Raw genomic sequence first — 18,366 nt, 5'->3', positions numbered from 1 at the left:
TAACGTACACCTTCCTGCAATGTGACAATGTAAACAGGACCTTCGCCTCTTCTCACCCAACTTTGATTCCCACACCTTCTTAAAACAGAGGGGGTTCCCCTTTGTTCCTCATGCCTTTTGTTGCATTTTTTTTTAGATGGATGAAAAAAAAAATGTAATGATCAAGCAAATTGGCTGACCAGCGAGTTTCAGGAGATACAAAAAGCCTTACCCACGTACACACGGTCGGAGATTTTGCCAACCAAATCCGTTGGATTTTGCCCGTCGGATTAAATCCGAAACTGTTGCATACACACGGTCGGGCCAAGCTGGCGAAAAATCCGATCTTTCAGAACGTGATGACGTAATTTCGTTACGATGGGACTACATTCAGGCTAGTAGCCAATAGCTTTGATGTAGGAATTTGAATGTGAGCATGCGTGGCACTTGGTCCGATGAAAATGCTCTACACATGATCGGATTAGGTCCATCCGGCCCAGTTGGTCGGGAAATATTTCCAACATGTTGGAAAATTGGGTCGGACGGAGATTCGGATGGAATCAGTCCGATGCATACCACACACAGTCGGATTATCTGACGACACGGTCCGATAAGACTCATTCCGACAGATTCTCTGACCGTGTGTACAAGGGCTTAGGAGGTTTTACACCGAAAGCTTAAATATGACTTTTTAGCGGAATAACTCTTTGGCCCCTTTCCCACTGGTCCACTATGTTGAAGAGCATTAATCATTTTGAATGGGCCACATTGTGGGTTTTAAAGGACCTTCAGGATTTTTGTCAAGGCAACACTGCAGTGTTAGTGCACATTCTTGCTCCTTATGTTCTACTATTAAATAATCTCCTTACAAGGCATTCCAAAAGGGTATTCCCCAGGCTCATATAGTCATAACTTCCTGTAATTACGTGTTATCATGACTAAACGTGTCACTATTGTTAAAAATGACCAGTCACTATCACAGGGAATGATATATATTTTATTTTTGGTAAATGTTAAATCAGCCTCTCTCCTCTCCCTCCTCTTGTTCCCGGCAGCTCTTCATTACCTATTGTTCCTCCATTGTGCTATTGTCTCGGTAAAGGCTGCTGGATGTATAGGCTGTCAGGAATATGTTTTCAATCCACGCGGTACGATTCCATTGACCGTGTGATATTGTAGGATCACACAACATTTAAAAAGACTAGGACTGACATTTTTTAACTCTTTTTAATCAATTTACTTATTTTTTTTCCTTATTTTTTAAAAACACAGGCAGCTAAACGCACGTTGATCCAAATAGCGTACAATTTTGCCAGGCTGGGCACGATTTTGAGATATGAGGTGTGTGTAAAAAAAAGTTCGGTGAATGGCGCGATATCTCAACGGCAACATGAGCCAAGTGCGCACGCTTGCACATGGCTATCCAGAGACACGTCGAGAAGCGCCACCTAGCGTGGAGTATACATGACCATCAGGGTAAACCTGCTTGCAGGCAGTCAAACGTAGTCAATGTGAGAGGTAGGGTCACAGTGCAATGGCGCAACGAATGAACATCAAGTTCTGCTACAAATTGGGGAAAATGGTGACGGAGACACCTGAAATGTTGGTGCAAGTGTACAGGATGGAGGCCGTGAAAAATGTGTTTACAAATGTTTCAAATGCTTTCACAATGAGAAGGAAATGACTGAGGATGAGCCACGTTCGGGTTGGCCTTCGACAAGCAGAACCCCAGACATGATCCAGCGAGTGTGACAAATGCTGGCATGAGATCGGTGACTGACTACAATTTGATGGCCGGAGGAATTGGGCATTAGCAAGGACACGGTGTGCACCATCATCCATGAAGATTTGGGTAAGGGGAAGATCTGTTCCCGGTTTGTGCCACACAAACTGACAGATGAACAGAAAGCAAAATGGATGGAAACCTCTGGAGATGTCATTACCATGTGTGACCAGGATCCATCACTTCTGGAAACCATCATCACTGGGCGATAAGGTCTGGTGCTACCTGTTCAATCCGGAATCCAAGCGGCAATCAATGGAAAGGCCTTCACCTTCTTCCCCGTGACCCCGCTGACTTCTTTCTCTCTCCCCGCCTGAAGAGCGCCATGAAAGGTGCATGTTTTGCAACCCAAAAAATGTGTGACAGCGTTTCTACGACTGATTCCTAAAGAGGTCTTTGACAGTTTCCAGAAGCTTTATAAACGTTACCAAAAGTGTGTTGTGAAGGATGGCGATTATTTTGAAGGCCAATAAAGGTAATTTGTTTGTATCTTCTGTTTTTGTTTGTTTTCTGATACCATTCACCGAACGTTTTAGACACACCTCGTATATGTGTTTGTATGCAGGGCTTTTTTTCAGCGGGAACGCGGGGGGATGCAATTCCGTCACCTCCAACACTGAGTGGGGTGCTGGGGTGTTCTGGAGGGTCTACTGGTGCCTGCTACTGGGGGATTTATTGTCGCTGGGGGGGGGGGGGTCCATTATTGCAGAGGTTCTATTGTTGCTGGGGAAATCTATTGTTGCTGGGGGGGGTCTTATGTGGTTAGAGGGTTCAACTGTTGCTGGTAGAGATCTACTGTTGAAAAGGAGTCTATTGTTCTTGGCTAATGAAGGGCCTATTGATGCTGGGAGATCTACTGTATTGTTGCTGGTTGGGATCTGTTGTTGTTGGGGAAATTTTGTTACAGGGGTTCTATTGTTGCAGGGAGGATCTTTTGTTACTAGTGTATTTTGTATATTGCTTTTCTTGTTATGTTGCGATGTTATGACGTCACGCCCAGCCTCTGCATTCAAACAAATGGCGCCCCCTCGGCTGGGAAGCCAAGATTGTTTTTTTATTTTATTTATTTCAGGCTTCCCAGCCTAGAGTTGAGATGTGGGGTCTTATTGACCCCATGTCTCACTGTAAAGAGGACCGATTATGCCATATTCCTATTACAAGGGATGTTTACATTCCTTGTAACAGGAATAAAAGTGATCAACAACATTTTTTTTTATTTAAAAAAGTGTCAAACTAAAAAAAAAAAAATTAAATTTACAATAATAATATATATATATATATTTTAAAGTGCCCCTGTCCCCGTATGCTCGCATGTAGAATCGAACGCTTATGTAAGTTCCGCCCACATATGAGAACGGTGTTCAAACCACACATGTGAGATATCTCCGTGAACGTTAGAGCGAGAGAAATAATTCTAGCTCTAGACCTCTTCTGTAACTCAAAGCATGAACCAGTAAAAAGATTTAAAGTGTCGCCTATGGGGATTTTTAAGTACCGAAGTTTGGCGCCATTCCACGAGCAAAAAAATGCAAAAAAATTGGGCTAACTTTACTTTTTTTTTTTTTTCTTTTTAAAAAAGCACAAAACAGGATTTTTTTCCAAAAAAAACACGTTGACAAAATTGCTGTGCAAATACCGTGTGAGATAAAAAGTTGCAACGACCGCCATTGTATTCTTTAGGGCCTTTGCTAAAAAAAAACATATAATGTTTGGGGATTCTATGTCATTTTCTAGCAAAAAAATTAAGATTTTTACATGTAGGAGAGAAATGTCAGAATTGGCCTGGGTGGCAAGTGGTTAACAAAGTCCATATAAATGACTTAGCATCACAAAGTAATACTTGGTTCTGTATTCTCTGAAAGGGGTGGAAGTGGGAGGTGGGTAGTGGGTGGAACAAAAGGATGGTGCTCTGTTTGTATGTATCAACTTTGTTATCAGGGCCAATTAAGAAAATAATTCAGCAGATGTAAAACATGAAGCATAAGGTACCTCCTCTTACTTTGCCAGCTGGGGGAGACCGTAGTTCTGCCTCGGTGATGCGGGGCGGCTTTATAGTGTGCTGATGGTCCGGTTTTGTCTGCGTTGCAGGACGGGTTTGCTATGTTGAACAGCCAGTTTTGCCTGTGTGAAAGGGCGGGTTGCACCACAGACAAAACCAGCTCTTCAGCACAGCCGCTAGCCGCCGTCCAGCAGCACAATACCCAATCTGAGAACTACGGTCCCCTCGCTGTTTGTATAGGTATAAATTGTGCCTGTGAAATGGTATCACCCATCGAGAGATACCTCCTATGATGTGCGCATGCACTCTGGTTACGTCAGCCGATTGGCAAATAAGCTCTTGTGCTGTTCCGTATGGCGCATGCGCAGTACATACACAGGCACGTCTCGATATCGGCCACTTCTCGACAGAACACCGGCAGCCCTTGTACACGATGTAGACAATGTTTAGGGATTTCTGTGTTAAATGTGAATGTTTAGAGAGTTATTAAAATGAGTGCTGCCAACCGCAGCCCGTAAATTTAACCCCATTTTTTCAGGCTGCCTGTTAAAGACAGTTTTTGAATAGATGATTGAGACCATGGCAGCCGGCGGCTCAGCCAGTACACTCGCCATAAACAGAGGAGTTGGACAGGCGTGAGGAGGAGGAGAGTGAAACTGGGGGGATATAGGAAAAGGGGACAGAGTGAGAGGAGGACATTACTAGGAGTCAGGAGAGTGAAGCTGTGGCATGCAGGGGACAGAGACCTGATGTACTCTGTCCACCATCATATTAATTCTTCACATCATCAGTGTGCTGTGTCCTCTTCCTGTGCCCCTTTCACTGTGCTGCCCTGACCTGTGGAGAGGTGAAGGGGGCACAGGAGGAGGACACAGCACACTGATGATATGGAGAAGTAATATGATGGTGGGCAGAGGAGGAGGCTACTGTGAGGGGTTGAGGAGGACACTATCATGTCTGCAGTCTCTGTCCACCTCCTGCAGTATGTCCGCAGCCTCTGTCCACCTCCTGTAATATCATGTCTGCAGCCTATGTCCACCTCCTGTAGTATCATGTCTGCAGCCTCTGTCCACCTCCTGTAGTATCATGTCTGCAGCCTCTGTCCACCTCCTGTATCATGTCTGCAGCCTCTGTCCACCTCCTGTAGTATCATGTCTGCAGCCTCTGTCCACCTCCTGTAGTATCATGTCTGCAGCCTCTGTCCACCTCCTGTAGTATCATGTCTGCAGCCTCTGTCCACCTCCTGTAGTATCATGTCTGCAGCCTCTGTCCACCTCCTGTAGTATCATGTCTGCAGCCTCTGTCCACCTCCTGTAGTATCATGTCTGCAGCCTTTGTCCACCTCCTGTATCATGTCTGCAGCCTCTGGCCATCTCTTGTCTTTTATCATGTCTTCAGTCTCTGAGAGGGATCCTAGAAAGGAGTCAAGAGTGGCAGCGCCGCCGGGATGGGGGTTGCGGGAAGAGACAAACATGTGTAGAATGTGGAGAGGAGACTATAGAATAAAACCAGAGCTGCCAAGCTGGAGCCGTCTGAGTGAGCCCTGCAAGGTGCACCTGAGAGGAGGTCAGTCACAGTGCTACTAGGCCAGTCTGAGGGGGGGGTCACTGATATAAGGAGGGGAGTAAATACAATAATGTAAGGGGGCACTGATATAAAGGTTCTCCCCTATATCAGTAACCCCCCCTTACCTTAGTGTATTTACTCTGAAGGTGGTCTCTATTCACCGGAGTCCCCCCCCCCCACATCAGACTCCCCCCTTACAACATGATCAGCAGCGTTCCCCTTTACATTCCCTGTAAGGGGAATCCTGCAGACTCTGATGTAAGGGGGGACTCTGTGTTGGGTTATAGTATCCTGACCTTCATGTAAATTGAGAAATATGTTTTTTGACTTTTGTTTAACTTTAACACATTGCTAATAGCACTAGGTATGTGTTTATAGTTCAAATATTGATATCTGCACTGTTTAGCACTAAAAACAGTAATTTTTAGGTCCTTTTTTTGCAGTGTCAGTAAAGAATGTGGATACATTTCACGATTTTTTTGCCAGTAAAAATTTGGTGTCGTTTGTAAATCTTGGCATTCTGCCAGTCAATTTTACTTTGAGGGGTTGGCAACACTGGAGGTATATAGTAGGTGATAGGGAAACCCCAGAACTCAAAGGGTTTCAGTAACGTTGACTGCTGAAGCCGAATCCAACAAAATATGTATGAATTTGTACAAGCCTATAGTCTTAGCTATAAGCAGATGCCATTAAAAAGTGCACCCTACATGGGCAGAGCCCAGTTTCCCTTTCAGATACAGACAGCTACCTAAAATATTGAAATGCTTTACGCACTCCTCCTATAATAATAACAATTTGCCTGTAATGATTGTATTGGGTAATTGTTGGCAGCTGTCCTTTGGAAGTAGCAGTTTATGAATAATATGGTATAATAACATGTAATTATTATGTGTGGCGGGTGCCAGTTGAAGTCACACTGTACTGTAGCGGGTGCATCATGTTTAAAGCTAAACTCCTAGAATTGCCCAACTCCAGGAAAGTGTTCAAATATCCCTTGCAGTGGGACTGCACCCGCACTACAAGGGTTAATAGCTTGTTTTGTCTAGAGGAGAGGAGAAACTACTACTTACCCGATCCTCCTTTCCCCAACAGTGGACCTTCCTTCAATATGGTCCTTCAATGTCATCAAGTTCAATGGAGGGCTATGGATGATATCAGGACCATAGATATCTGAGTATTTGTGGGGTGGAGAAGCTGTGGGCACCTTGCTAGCTGCAGGGAGGAGAGGAAGATCCAGTAAGTAAATCTTCTTTTTTCGCTCCCCTAGACCAGGAGTGTCAAACTCAATTTCACCGCGGGCTGCATTAGCATTATGGTTGCCCTCTAAGGGACGATTGTATCTGTAAGACTAGATGTCCAGAACACCACCCCACCTTACATCAAATGTCAAGAACCTCCCCACCTTTAGAAGTCACAAGTCCCCCACCCTCCTGTACATCACAGTGCACCCCCCTTACCTTCTTAGGAAGAAGCTGGGGCAGAGCTGGGAAGCTGAAAGTGCAAGGTCTGCTGGAGGACCAGAGGGACCATAACTAATTTAATGAGCCATTCGCAGTTTCACTGTACCGGCCATGTGTACTTACACGTGCATGGCTTAATCTTTGAGACAAGCATATGCTACTGGCAGGATCAACCAGGTAGCCGGTCGTCCGAACCAAAATGCTGGGACCAGAGGAGGCGGCTGCACAGAGAGGTGCTGGATCTGTAGGAAGAGTTCTGTCCACCTCTCTTCTGCGAACTTGGGGGGGGGGGGGGGGCAGAGACGAGTACCTCTGAGGCTGCACAGAGAAGTGCAGGATCTGAAGGAGGAGTTCTGTCCTCCTCTTTTCTGCCAAATGGGGGAGATCTGACGAATATCTCTGTGGCTGTATGGAGAAGCAGGATGGCAGGTGCAGGTGGCTGCGGGATCTGGAGGAGGAGCTCTGATGGTCTCTCTGCTGCTGAGACAAGGTGGGGACAGAGACGAGGGTGGTGCCGCAGCTTTTGCCTTAGACCAGAACAAACGTTTAACCCTTACAGTGCAGCCAGAGGCCCATTGCAGGGGATATTTGTTTTAGTTCAGCTTTGACTTTTTTTTTTTAAACTTACATTGGTCCAGCTTGGTTACATCTAATTCTTCAAACTTCACATTCGGAGGGCTGCCGGGGATGCAAACATTTACTGCAGTAAATACATGCTACATACAGTCAGCACTGGTCTCGTGGTACAGCTGGAGCAACTTGCCACCTGTATACTGAACATAGGGGGTCACTCACTTGGCACCTCCAACTTTCACAGAGAGCATTCTTGTATAGAATTTTTTCAGTGAATGAAAGGCATTCTCTCATTCTCAACCCCTGCCTCATACAATCAGAGAATAGTTTGTACTCATTGAAAAAATACAAGACGTCCTCAAAATGGTGCAGCCCTCTGGATGTGAAATATGAAAAATTAGATGTAACTAAGCTGGACCAATGTAAATCAGCCTTAAAGTGTTACTAATCCCACAACAGTAAAATAAGTCTGTATATGCAGTAAAGTATGCTGGTTATACTCACTGTGGAACCTAAGGGGTTAATCCTCCACATTGTGTAAAAAGGCTGTCTTCTCTGATCTTTACCTTCTTCTGCTGTCTCCAACTCATCTCCAGATATTATAAATGGATGGAGACAGGCTGCACATGCTCAGTTTTGTGTGTATTGCTAGAGAGTTTTTTTTTTTCTGGGGAGGGTGCGTGTGATCAGCACAAGGCCAATTAGCACTGTCCAGACAGAGGGTCAGGGGTCCTGCAGCCTCACAGGACAGTCAGAGGAGAATGAAAACTCCTACAAGCTTTAACCAGATACTGATAGAAGTCACAAGACTGCTGTAACTGCTGGTGAGAAAAGGTATTTAGCTGTTTATATTTACTAAAATAATTGCATTTCCATGTTCTATGTACTGTGGGAGTCCAGATATCGTGAATGCAGGATCTCCTGGGTTTAGTATCACTTTAAATGCAATGAAAACATTCAAACTAGTTAACTAATACATAAATACAGAAAAAATACTTTTTCACAGACGTATTTTTTGGAAATGTATGTACGTTCCTATAGACTGTTGGTAAACATCTGGACGTTTAGTGCAAGTTACGTTTTATACTCCTTTTTACGATTCTATCATTCGAGGAACTGGAACACTTTTATTGTTACCACATTTAGGATAAACATTTCAAATAAAAACAGTTGTTAGGCAGAGATAGCAGAATGAAGAATGGCGATGACAGGAAGAGAGGTGTCCCCTGATTGGGAGCAGGTCACCCTCCCAGCACTATGCCACTAACAGACCAGCAGAGCGCCAAGCTTTCCATGCGGCATGATGGAAACCCACGCTGAATATTGAACAATACTAGTGCATGTGTATAAACAATCAGGCAACGTGTTCACGTTACACATTCCCACCTCCTTTTTCATCTTGTTATGGGAAAAGCACTCTAGTTTCCTACAGTTTTTATAAATTGGGGGAAAGGCCCAGCTCCATCCAAATCTGATTTCTCAGGATCATTACTGGCGGGTTGAATCAGGTGATTTTATTAGCTTTTCCGGGATTCCAGTGGTTAGATACCGCCAGCAGAATTCCCGGACTGCCCAACCATTGCATCTCCGGATGGTGGTGTCACATGTTCCCAGTGGTCAACATAATGCCTGTTTTTTTTTTTTTTTGCATGCTAGTCTTACATTTAAAATGAAGAGGTTACCAAAATTACGAAAATTCTCGTATGACAGAATAAAAAATCGGAAGTGATATAATGTGTTGTAGTGTACTTGTATTGTATTTTCAGGCGACAACTGTATTGATTAAATGAAAATCGTACAATAAGAAAATTGTACGAGAATTTTTCATGCTTGTCCCATCAGATAATTTAGCATGAATTGTTGTGATCGACTCCTTTGTATAACAGTGTAAATTTACTGATGGCCACCATTATTTTCCAGTACTGCCTTAACCCACTTGGGCATGGAGTTCACCAGAGCTTCACAGGTTGCCACTGGAGTCCTCTTCCACTCCTCCATGACGGAGCTGGTGAATGTTAGAGACCTTGAGCTCCTCCACCTTCGGTTTGAGGATGCTCCACAGATGCTCAATAGGGTTTAGGTCGGGAGACATGCTTGGACAGTCCATCACCTTTACCCTCAGCTTCTTTAGCAAGGCAGTGGTAATCTTGGAGGTTTGCTTGGGGTTGATATCATGTTGGAATACTGCCCTGAGGCCCAGTCTCCGAAGGGAGGGGATCATGCTCTGCTTCAGTATGTCACAGTACATGTTGTCATTCATGGTTCCCTCAATGAACTGTAGCTCCCCAGTGTGGACAGTATTCATGCAGCCCCAGACCATGACACTCCCACCACCATGTTTGACTGTAGGCAAGACACATTTGTCTTTGTACTCCTCACCTGGTTGCCACCACACACACTTGACGCCATCTGAACCAAATAAGTTTATCTTGGTCTCATCAGACCACAGGAGATAGTTCCAGTAATCCATGTCCGTAGTCTGCTTATTTTCAGCAAACTGTTTGCGGGCTTTCTTGTGCATCATCTTTAGAAGAGGCTTCCTTCTGAGACGACAGCCACACAGACCAATTTGATGCAGTGTGCGGCATATGGTCTGAGCACTGATAGGCTGACCCCCCCCCCCCCCCCTCCATACCTTCAACCTTTGCTGGCAGCACGCATACATCTATTTCCCAAAGACAACCTCTGGATATGACGCTGGGCATGTGCACTCAACCTCTTTGGTCAACCACGACGAGGCTTGTTCTGAGTGGAACCTGTCCTGTTAAACTGCTCTATGATCTTGGCCACCATGCTGCAACTCAGTTTTGGGGGCTTGGCAATCTTCTTATAACCTAGGCTAGTGATGGCAAACCTTGACACCCCAGATGTCTTGGAACTACATTTCCCATGATGCTCAATTACACGCTGCAGAGTGCATAAGCATCATGAAAAACGTAGTTCCAAAACATCTGGGGTGCCAAGGTTCACCATCACTGGCCTAGACCATCTTTATGTAGAGCTACAATTCTTTTTTTCAGATCCTCAGAGAGTTCTTTGCCATGAGGTGCCATGTTGAACTTCCAGTGACCAGTATGAGAGAGTGAGAGCGATAACACCAAATTTAACACACCTGCTCCCCATTCACACCTGAGACCCTGTAACACTAACGAGTCACATGCCACCAGGGAGGGAAAATGGCTAATTAGCCCCAATTTGGACATTTTCACTTGGGGGTGTACTCACTTTTGTTGCCAGCGGTTTAGACATTAATGGCTGTGTGTTGAGTTATTTTGAGGAGACAGCAAATTTACACAATTATACAAGCTGTACACTGACTACTTTACATTGTGGCAAAGTGCAATTTCTTCAGTGTTGTCACACAAAAAGATATAATAAAGTATTTACAAAAATGTGAGGTGTGTACTCACTTTTCAGAGATATTTATATATATATTCTCACCCACATTTGTTGCATCATCTGTATCAACATGAGAAAGCCGTTTACACAATTTCCCTTTTCTTTTCTGCAAAATACATTGCAAAATTCTTGTTGGTCCCAGTATTGCACTTCTAAAGGGGCACACAAAGAAAAAAAATCTCAAAAATGTACTGCCCTAGTGAATGTATTAGTGCCCACTCTAGGGATTTGTGTTGCCTCTCTATGGAGATCAGTGGGATGAATTCTCCTTACATTGGTGGTCAGTGGGAAGAATGCTCCTTACATTTGTGGTCAGTGAGAAGACTGTTCCTTATATTGGTGGTCATTGCGAAGAATACTCCTCTCATTGATGTACAGCTGGAAGAATGCTCTTTACATATGTGATCAGTGAGTAGACTGTTCCGTACATTGGTGGTCAGTGGGAAGAATGCTCCTTACTTGTGTGGTCAGTAAAAACAATGTTCCTTATATTGGTAGTCAGTGGAAAAAATACTCCTCTCATTGGTGGGCAGCTGGAACAATGCTCCTTACATTGATGTCATTGGGAAGAATGTTCCTTACATGTGTGGTTAGTAAAAAGAATGTTTCTTACATTTGTGATCAGTGGAAAGATTGCTCTTTATATTGGTGATCAGTGGGACGTTTGCTCTTTACATTGATTGTCTCTTTGGTGGTCAGTGGAAAGAATCCCCCCCCTAAACTTAATTAAACAGATCACTGGTGTCAGTTGTTATTCATCTGAGAGGCAGAATTGTCTCCTTGCTCAAGGAACTCCTGGAAATCTCTGTATGAACTTTAGGGTTCGATGTGGCCCCATTTGAGAGAATGGGAAAATGGGTGAGTAGGAAAAGTGTTGAGACAATAGACCAAACATAGAAATAGTTCACACATGAAAAACAACAGACAAGAAATGAAGACATGAGCATGTCAGAAAGGAGCTAAGCCTCCTAAGGAATTAATTTAGGTTTAGAAAATGGGAGTCCCAGTCTTCAGAGCAAAACAGCCATATACTGTATAGCAAGGATATGCAATTAGCGGACCTCCAGCTGTTACAGAACTACAATTCCCATGAGGCATAGCAAGACTCTGACAGCCACAAGCATGACAGCCAGTGGCAGAGGCATGATGGGACTTGTAGTCTTGCAACAGCTGGAGGTCCGCTAATTGCATATTCCTGCTGTATAGCAAGGAAGTCACTGTATAACCAAAGAATATGATAAACAGCACATGATGCTGTTTGCAGATAGGCTGTGGTCCTTGTAACTGCAGATTGCTTTATTTTTGCATCATTGATTGGACTATGTGGGGTTGTTTGTGTTCTGATAACATTAACAAAAGAAAAGGGCACAACAACATAATAAATGAACTAAACATTGCCAAAACTCAAATCAAATACAAAATGTTCCCATTTTGGTTTCCTAGTGGTACCCCCTCCTTTCCCTGGCATTGGGTAAACCGGTTTAGCTGCTAGTCATCTAGTCCGGGCATTTCCTGTAGCAGGTGGGGTCACCATACCACACGGGGGTTTACAATTACCGCTACGTTAAGCACTTATTGTTCACGGGCGAGAAGAGCCTGGCCAATGCTTTTCCTGTGTCATGGGACTTATATTGTGGAACTTGGAACCGGCTGGCGAAATTTCCTGCAGTGTTCCCGAAGACTCAGGACGTTCCAGCTTTGTCGAGCAATTGTTATGTGACAGAAGCACACAAAGCCTCATGACACACTGGATCAAACAACTAAACGCTCAACACTATTTTCCACAATCCTGTTTTTACCACCTTCCACTGAGTGCCCATCTGATTGAGGATTAGCATCAATAAAAACTTTTTTTGGACAGTAGAGTTGGGGAAGAGAAGAACTTATCTTTTTACTGTTACCTATGTCCCTGTTGATGACCTCCTCTCAACTCCTCTCCTGGTGACCATGTTGGTGACAACAGAGATAATCTAAGAGCCAGACCATTTTCTATAGTTTTGGGTAGAGTATGGAAGTATTAGAACCCCTGTCAGGTTTTTATTGCTGTCTTTTGTCTTGGCTATATATATTCACCTTCTCATTGCCATGGAGACACAGAGTAATGGTAGATCCAAAAGTTGAGTATTAGATCTTCCAAGGGGTATACCTGTTCCAGTGACAACTGTCCAAAAGGGGAACTACCCTCATTTTGTAGAACTTTCTTCTAACTTCTCGTGTTACCAAGACAGAAATTGAAGGGAAATCACCAAAATGGGACACAGACAGCAAAAAATAAACCGACAGGAGTTTTAACCTGTCTTTATGCTGTCCAAAACTAAAAAGGACTATATACACAAACGTATAAATCTTCTCAATCCAAAGCTAAAAAAGTAGAGTGACACTTTAAGCCCCATGATGCATTCAGTCTGCAACTCTCAAGCATCCACAGGTTCAGTAGCAGCCCCACCAATATTTTGGATTTGTCTTGCATAGAGAAGAGGTTAATATCATATTACTAATATTTTCATGCAGGATTTAGCCGTTATTTGGAGTATCAATTGGAACTCACGTTGAACATCATCAAATTCAGTGATGATTCTCTAGACAAGTGGTCTCCAAACTGCAGCCTTAGGGCAGGATGCAGCCCTTTGCTTGCCTTTATCCAGCCCTTGAGACATCATTTCTGCCACTGACATCAACAAAGGGGCACTATTCCTCCCACCGGTACCAACTATTTCTCCCCCTAATATCAAAGATCGGGCAAAATCTGAAGGACAGTAAACTGGCCCTTTCTTTAGAAAGTTTGGAAACCCCTGCTGTAGACCAGTCTTTTTCAACCAGGGTGCCCAGGTTGAGAAACACTGTTGTAGACCAGGGATCTCCAAACTGATGCCCTTTGCCTGTCCTTTACCCGCACCATTCCTCCCACTGATACCAGCAATGGGGCACTATCCCCCCACTGATACCTGCAATGGGGCATTATCCCCCCCACTGATACCAGCAATGGGGCACTATCCCCCCACCGATACCAGCAATGGGCACTATCCCCCCACTGATACTAGCAATGGGGCACTATCCCTCCCAACTATCCCTCCCAATGACACCAACAATGGGGAACTATCCATCCCAATGACACCAACAATGGGAACCTATCCCTCCCAATGACACCAACGATGGGGCACTATTCTTCCAATACCAAAGTCAGAAGCATTGTCTACTCCCACTGACTCTGGGCATTTGCTACTCTCAGGGGACCACAGTCCAGCCCCCCCAATGTCTGAAGGACAATAGTCTGGCCCTTTGTTTAGAAAGTTTGGAGACCCCTGCTCTAGACAATTGGAAATCATTGCAGAGTAGTTCAATTTCTCTAAAGCTGGCCATAGATGGATTGAAATTCGGCCAGTTCAGCAGAGACCAGCTGAATTTCACTCCATGTGTGGGCGTTCCTGTTCAACAGAAGTTGACCATTAGATCAGCTTTTGTCAAATAGGAATGTTGAAAAAAATGTTGTTGATCAGCGGCTGTAGCCACTGATCAGTGTACTAACAGTGGAGAGTCGATGCTGTCAATATAGTGTCTCAGAGGTGGAGATCCCCTCATCCAAAGAATGTATAACCAAAGAGTAGGATACACATCAAAATATGCTGTTTGCAGATAGGCTGTGGTCCTTGTAACTGCAGATTGCTTAATTTTTGCATCATTGACTGGACTATGTGGGATTGTTTGTGTTCTGATAATATTAACAAAAGAAAAGGGCACAACAACATAATACATGAATTAAACAGGGATAAAATTCAAATCAAATACAAAATGTTCTTATTTTGGTTTCCTGGTGGTCCCCCCACTTCCCCCTGGCATTGGGTAAACCAGTTTAGCTGCTAGTCATGCAGTCAGGACATTTCTTGTAGCAAGTGGGGTCACCATACCACATGGGGGGTACAATTACGATCAGCACTTGCTGATCGTAATTTCTCACGGGTGAGAAGAGCCTGGCCAATGCTTGGGACACAGCTCAGCAGGGACCAGCTGCATTTTGATCCATGTGTAGGCTTTTCTGTTCAACAGAAGTTGAACATTAGATCAACTTTTGTCAAACGGGAATGTTGGGAAACTTTCGTCAATCAGCAGCTGCAGCCAATTGGCAGCCATTGATCAGTGCACTGACAGCGGAGAGTCCTGCTGTCAAAAATAACAGCGTCTCAGCGGAGGAGATTCCTTCATCCATCTCGCTTGTGTGGATAAAGGAATTTTGTTTTTATTTTTTTGTTAAGCCCAGTGGCTCAACGAAAAAAATGATCCATCTATCTCCACCTTTCATAGAGCATTGTCGAGAATTACGACTTGTGTATTGTAAGCTGCAACAATCATACTGTAACAAAGAGGGGAATGAGCTGTCAGGTAAATTGTCTCAGTAAAAAAAAAAAATAGGAAGTGAAACTGTTTTTATCTCTTGTTCTCGCAAGATTTTCCGTTGAATATTTTGACACTTTATTTACATAAAGCAAAAGCCACGAGCCTCTTGTACACGCTGCCCTGAGCTTTTATACCGACTTTATGTGAATGCTAAACTCCAGGCAAGAGGCTAAGCACACAGCTGGAATACACATTGATGATCTGCTGAAGGATCTGTATTGCTTGGTATTTTGGTCCATTATTGGGTATTTTAATTTCTAAAGCGTTTACATCTTTATTCAGCAATGTTATTAAAACTAAAATATTCAAAAGTTCAACATCTGTAATTTCTACCCGCTGGCCTTCAGCTTAACATTGTCTTTATTATTTTTGCACAGGTGCTTGCAGAAACAGAGGGTCCCCTACGTGTCGATTCAGCAGTAGAGGAGGTAATCATTGACAGAGGTAGGCTCAGCTCCTTCTTTATTGAAGACTCCATCTAAAGCCAGCAAGGTTTTCTGACTCCACCTCTTGCCCTGAGACTCAAACAGGATACATGCATCTAACCCATGCCAACCTTGCACAGAGATCTTCAGCCTCCTGGAATGTAACTGACCTGTTAGTGGGAGCAAAGGAGGCTGTCAGAAGAAAGGAATTCGCTAAAACATTCTTTAGCCTTGCTCCAACCCTGCACACAAACAGCAATAAAGCACAAAGAAGTGGAGCACCTGCTTACAAGGTACATGCTGCCCTTGATGTGATGTTGTTGTACAGATAAGCTTGTCTTCAAGGAACACTGTTGCCTGGAAATTTTCAGGATCCACATCTCCTCCACAAGTTCAAAAAGTCGAGATATTTAAAAATAGATCTTGGATTACAAATTTTAAATACTGTGATACGTTGACATCTTACAGATTCCGGACCTTGCACAACACCTACAGAGTTGCTTGGAGACTTATCATCTGTGTTTGTATAATTGACTGTTAGATTACGCCAAGGTGCCGGAGAGTATGGACATCCCTTTAGGTCAACCTACTAACAGAGGCTTCTCCAGAAGCAACGTTTTGCCAAATAGAAATTTTTAAGTGTTAGAAAGATTCCACATTCCACTAGCCACATGCAGGGGGCTCTAGGAGAAAACAAAGTTGCGGACAGTAATGTGAAAAAAATTCTTATGTCCTGTCTGAAAGGGCAACAGGTCATCATCAAAATGGAGGCCATGAAGATCATACAGGCAGAGAAGTTCTCTGAATGCCAGAACTCTCAGCCGCGTTACGGTCCTCCATCACGGAGGGAGCCTCCTCTAGTTGCCAAACGGGCCTGGCCATCAGAATCTGAAATTATCGTCAACCAGGCCTGCGGGGAGATGCCTAGTCTAGATGGCACTCCAGGCACTTTGGGGCTTCCCAGGACACCTCCTCCACCACGGCGAGAGAAGATCTACCCTGGCCAACGGAAGGCGAGCACAGAGATTTGTTACCATCGCAAGACTCCATCTGATGAGGTCATTGTAAACCAGTATGTGCTGCATCCGTCCACTCCTTGTGAGCCTTTAGAGTGCCCGACTTGTGGTCACATGTACAATTTCACCAACAAGAGGCCCCGTATCTTGTCCTGTCTCCACTCTGTCTGTGAGGAATGCCTTCAGATCCTCTATGAATCTTGTCCGAAGTACAAGTTTATTTCCTGCCCCACCTGTAAACGGGAAACGGTGCTCTTTACAGACTATGGCCTAGCCGCCCTTGCTGTCAACACCAGCATTCTCAACCGGCTACCATCTGAAGCCCTCGCAGCCAACCCAGTGCAATGGAGCAGCGAAGCTGACCGCAGCTGTTATCAAACCTTCCGCCAGTACTGTGGTGCAGCATGCAGCTGTCAGATTCGCAATCCACTCTCTTCCTGTTCAATTATGTAGCTATTTGGCAAGCAGTATTATCTTGGATAGTGCCGAAAGTGGAATCCAAAGCTACTGGATACAAGCAACCAACTTTCTCTACAAACTTTGTTACATATCGGTCAAATAGACTTTGTGGTTGACAGTGATATCTAAACCAATTTAGTTTACATCTTTCAATTCATATTGGTGAACTTGCTTCTCTTTGTAGTTTGTCTGTCCCAATTCTCCCTCTCTGGTTCTTTCTCTCTCTCTCTCTCTCTCTCTCTCTCTCTCTCTCTCTCTCTCTCTCTCTCTATCTCTCTCTCTCTCTCTATCTCGTCTTCCCCAGCCTTGACTTTTTTCCCTTCTTTTATCTGTCTCTTTTCCTAACAACCTTTTCTAAGTGGCAATGTACATAGGCATGGATGGACGGGTATAGACTGTGACTTGACCATATCAGTAAAAAGTCTCTTTTTCTGTAACCAGCTGTGTCACCTAAGCCCAGTACCAAGCACAACATTTGGTGGCGTATAAAGTCTGGTGTTATCGGCTGAGGTTGTCCTGGAATTCCCTCTACACCAGTAGGGGGCACTGCTGTCACCTCTCTCTATCTCTCTCTCTCTCTCTCTCTCTCTCTCTCTCTGTCAAAATTGTTTTGCCAAAGCTTTTGTTTCATTTGCTGACCAAGACAAAAACAAATATGAAATAATAAGAAATGATATATTTTAAATTATTGTATGTATTTGAAAAAAGATAAAAAAAAAAAAAAATCACTGCTCCGCATTAACCACTTTGCAGGTCCTTCTTGCATCAGTTTAACCTTTTCACCGCTGGAGAGGTCTACAGTAGATTGCAGTGCAATATATTGGTGACCTTTGCAGTGGAAATTAAAAGGAAAGGTCGGTTTGTGACCAACGTGTTCTGATGGGAGAATCAGGGTGGGAGGAGTCTATCTCTTGTTTCCGTTGAAGGGTATGTCATGTTTCTCTTTTTTGAAAGGAGCCCTGCTATTTAATAGCTTTGCTGACAAGAGACAACTGTTTATTGTAGCTAGTCTGAAATATCCATCAACTGTATAAATGGCTACAAACACACTCAGTTCTGTTGTGTTGTGTCTTTTTTTTGCCTTCTGCTGAACTCCCATCTAATGGAAAAGGAGGATATTTAAAAAAAAAATGGGAAGTAGTTTGAATCATTATGGTTGGTTACCTGTGCTTATGGACAAACTGTGTGCGTGTGTGTGTGTGTGTGTGTGTGTGTGTGTGTGTGTGTGTGTGTGTGTGTGTGATATATATATATAGTAGCTGCCATTGCCAGCTTATTTTTCCTGTCATCCTCATCCTTGCCTCATTATTAGCAC

The 18,366-nt window shown here is 44.0% G+C and overlaps 1 protein-coding gene across 6 annotated transcripts in view; it reads left to right on the top strand.

Moving 5' to 3' along the window:
- The window catches only part of RNF208 (ring finger protein 208), a 115,076-nt gene extending 96,972 nt beyond the window's left edge, over positions 1–18,104 (top strand). For 4 of the 6 annotated variants that reach the window (XM_077476080.1, XM_077476062.1, XM_077476087.1 and 1 more), the window contains one exon: positions 15,529–18,104. In XM_077476080.1, coding sequence (XP_077332206.1) covers positions 16,248–17,045 — 798 coding nt within the window. In that variant the 5' untranslated portion in view covers positions 15,529–16,247 and the 3' untranslated portion in view covers positions 17,046–18,104. Of the gene's footprint in view, positions 1–1,251; positions 2,238–15,257; positions 15,397–15,528 lie in introns of those variants that run through there. The other 2 variants (XM_077476052.1, XM_077476071.1) reach the window with 2 other exon arrangements.
- The last annotated feature ends 262 nt before the right edge of the window (positions 18,105–18,366 follow it).

This window comes from Lithobates pipiens, unplaced genomic scaffold (genome assembly GCF_037356315.1).
Source record: "Lithobates pipiens isolate NorthernLeopardFrog02 unplaced genomic scaffold, aLitPip1_a1.2 Scaffold_1, whole genome shotgun sequence".
Classification (NCBI taxonomy): domain Eukaryota; kingdom Metazoa; phylum Chordata; class Amphibia; order Anura; family Ranidae; genus Lithobates; species Lithobates pipiens.
The sequence above is the reverse complement of the archived record's forward strand: the minus strand, read 5'-3'. Positions and strand labels throughout refer to the sequence as shown.